Source organism: Macrobrachium nipponense, chromosome 29 (genome assembly GCF_015104395.2).
Source record: "Macrobrachium nipponense isolate FS-2020 chromosome 29, ASM1510439v2, whole genome shotgun sequence".
Classification (NCBI taxonomy): Eukaryota; Metazoa; Arthropoda; class Malacostraca; order Decapoda; family Palaemonidae; genus Macrobrachium; species Macrobrachium nipponense.
In genome coordinates, this window is record NC_061092.1 from 47,450,097 (window position 1) to 47,452,014 (window position 1,918).

Here is a 1,918-nt window from a genome sequence, read left to right on the forward strand (position 1 = left end):
CGGGCAGAGAGTAGTGAAGAACACGTCCTTCCATGACGACAGCTGAAAGCAAATTGGATTGTTTACGTCTGGTCCGAACTATCCATGACTGGACCAGTAGTTAACTACCGAACCGTCTTATTTGAAGAATTCAGCGGCCATGTTCAGGATACGCTTTAAGTAATTCCTATTGTAAAGGACCAACGGTTTGTATATCGTGTAGGAACAAACAGGTACTTTGCAATGGTCTAGTAAAAAAACCTCTCTAGTTTGCTATTAATATCAAAATAACCTTGTAAAAATATTACTATATTAAAGTAAGATACAATACCTTCTTATGTCCATTATTCACAATATCAACCCATATGTAGTAATGGCTCAGAAAACAGCCAATTTCTCCATATGTCATGTCTCTCTGTGACCAAGGATCTTTGTAGTTCTCCATCTGTTTTACCCCCATTTCTTTGAGATAGCTTTCATTCAGCTTTTTGCCATCGACAGCATCGAAGATCTTGACATTCAGACCCAACTCATCAAAACTAAGGAGCATTCTTCCACGTCGCTCTGGTCTCCTCGCCAAACTGATGAGATAGACTTCATCAAAGCCAGCTTTGTTCTTTGTTGGTAATGCTGGTACATACTTTGCTAACTGTGCGGAAACTTGCAGTGGAGGAAGATCCACCAGCACTTCAAGTTTCAAACTTTGTAACTGTTTATAATCTATAACCAGATTTTGATTTTCTCCCAATGGAGGTGGTATGAAGCCATATTTCTCATAATTAAACACATGCATTTCTAATCCAGCTAATTTTGCAGATATGGCAAAAGTAATAATATCGTCATGGGGACCTTCATACGAACTTAAATTCTTTGGAGAAAAAGTAAGATTATCAGATGCAACCAGCCTCAGATCTACCAACACACATGAATGAACCATGGGTACTGCATGACAGCCAGTTTGCTTCCGATCTAAAATTGGGATGTACTCGTCTGTTCGTGTGTACCAATAATCTTCAGTCATGCCTCCCCAGAAATTACTATAGGTTGCTAGAGAGTTCAACATAGGAGAGATGATGGCCCTATCCTCACCTATCATAAGGTACAGAATATTACTTTTTGTGAGAAAGACGTCGACATCTAGGAACCATATGTAATCTGACCACGTATTCCGAGCAAGAGTTAAAGCTTCCTCCTTCAAGCTGATTAAATGGTCGAATCTATCGTCACCCCATTGGGTAGGCTTGACTTCAGAAGGGTATAGCCTGGGGGTGGTTTTGTCAAGCACAACATTGACGGAATGGTAACGATGTTTATTGCTAAACAACCAATCTTCCAATATGTCGATGGTCTTGTCTTGATTATGGTCTGAACGAATAAATAGCGACATCCGATTCTTTGGGTACTCCAATCTCTCAAACAAAGTCAGGAAGTATGGGAGTGTGTGCTCCTTGTTACGGGCTAACAACACTACTGTTATTGTCGGTTCTTTCATCACATTTTGATTTATAGCTCCTTGAACATTCAGGTCACTTATCAGTAATATCAGAAGGTATATGGCACACGTAAAACTAGACAACAGAGCCATTTTCGACTCGATGTCTACTAGTTATCGTCTTTCCTCACATCCTATGTAAACAAGTCAAGAGCCTCCTATGGCAGCGTTCAGCTAACTTACCAATACCTAATGCAAATGTGTGTTCGATTGCGTTATCGTAGTCATATTATTCATAATTTTTAAAAACTTTTCCAGTGTTCTTATAATTTATTTTGGAGATTACTGCATAATTCTTAATCAAAGAATCAAAAATTATAAAGTCCATAAAAGACAATTCTTGTGAAGACATCTACCTTACATTATACAAATTTTCGTAGATTGCAGAACCATTGTAATATCGGACAACTGTTGCGATGAAACTGTTTTTAGCGCCAGATCATGAGA

General features: G+C 38.7%; 1 protein-coding gene across 1 annotated transcript; it reads right to left on the reverse strand.

Moving 5' to 3' along the window:
• Nucleotides 1-286: 286 nt before the first annotated feature.
• LOC135206331 (procollagen galactosyltransferase 2-like) lies at nt 287-1,635 on the reverse strand. Its single transcript, XM_064237752.1, has one exon. The coding sequence runs from the start codon at nt 1,562-1,564 to the stop codon at nt 287-289; it is 1,278 nt and encodes a 425-aa protein (XP_064093822.1). The 5' UTR covers nt 1,565-1,635.
• Between the last annotated feature and the right edge of the window lie 283 nt (nt 1,636-1,918).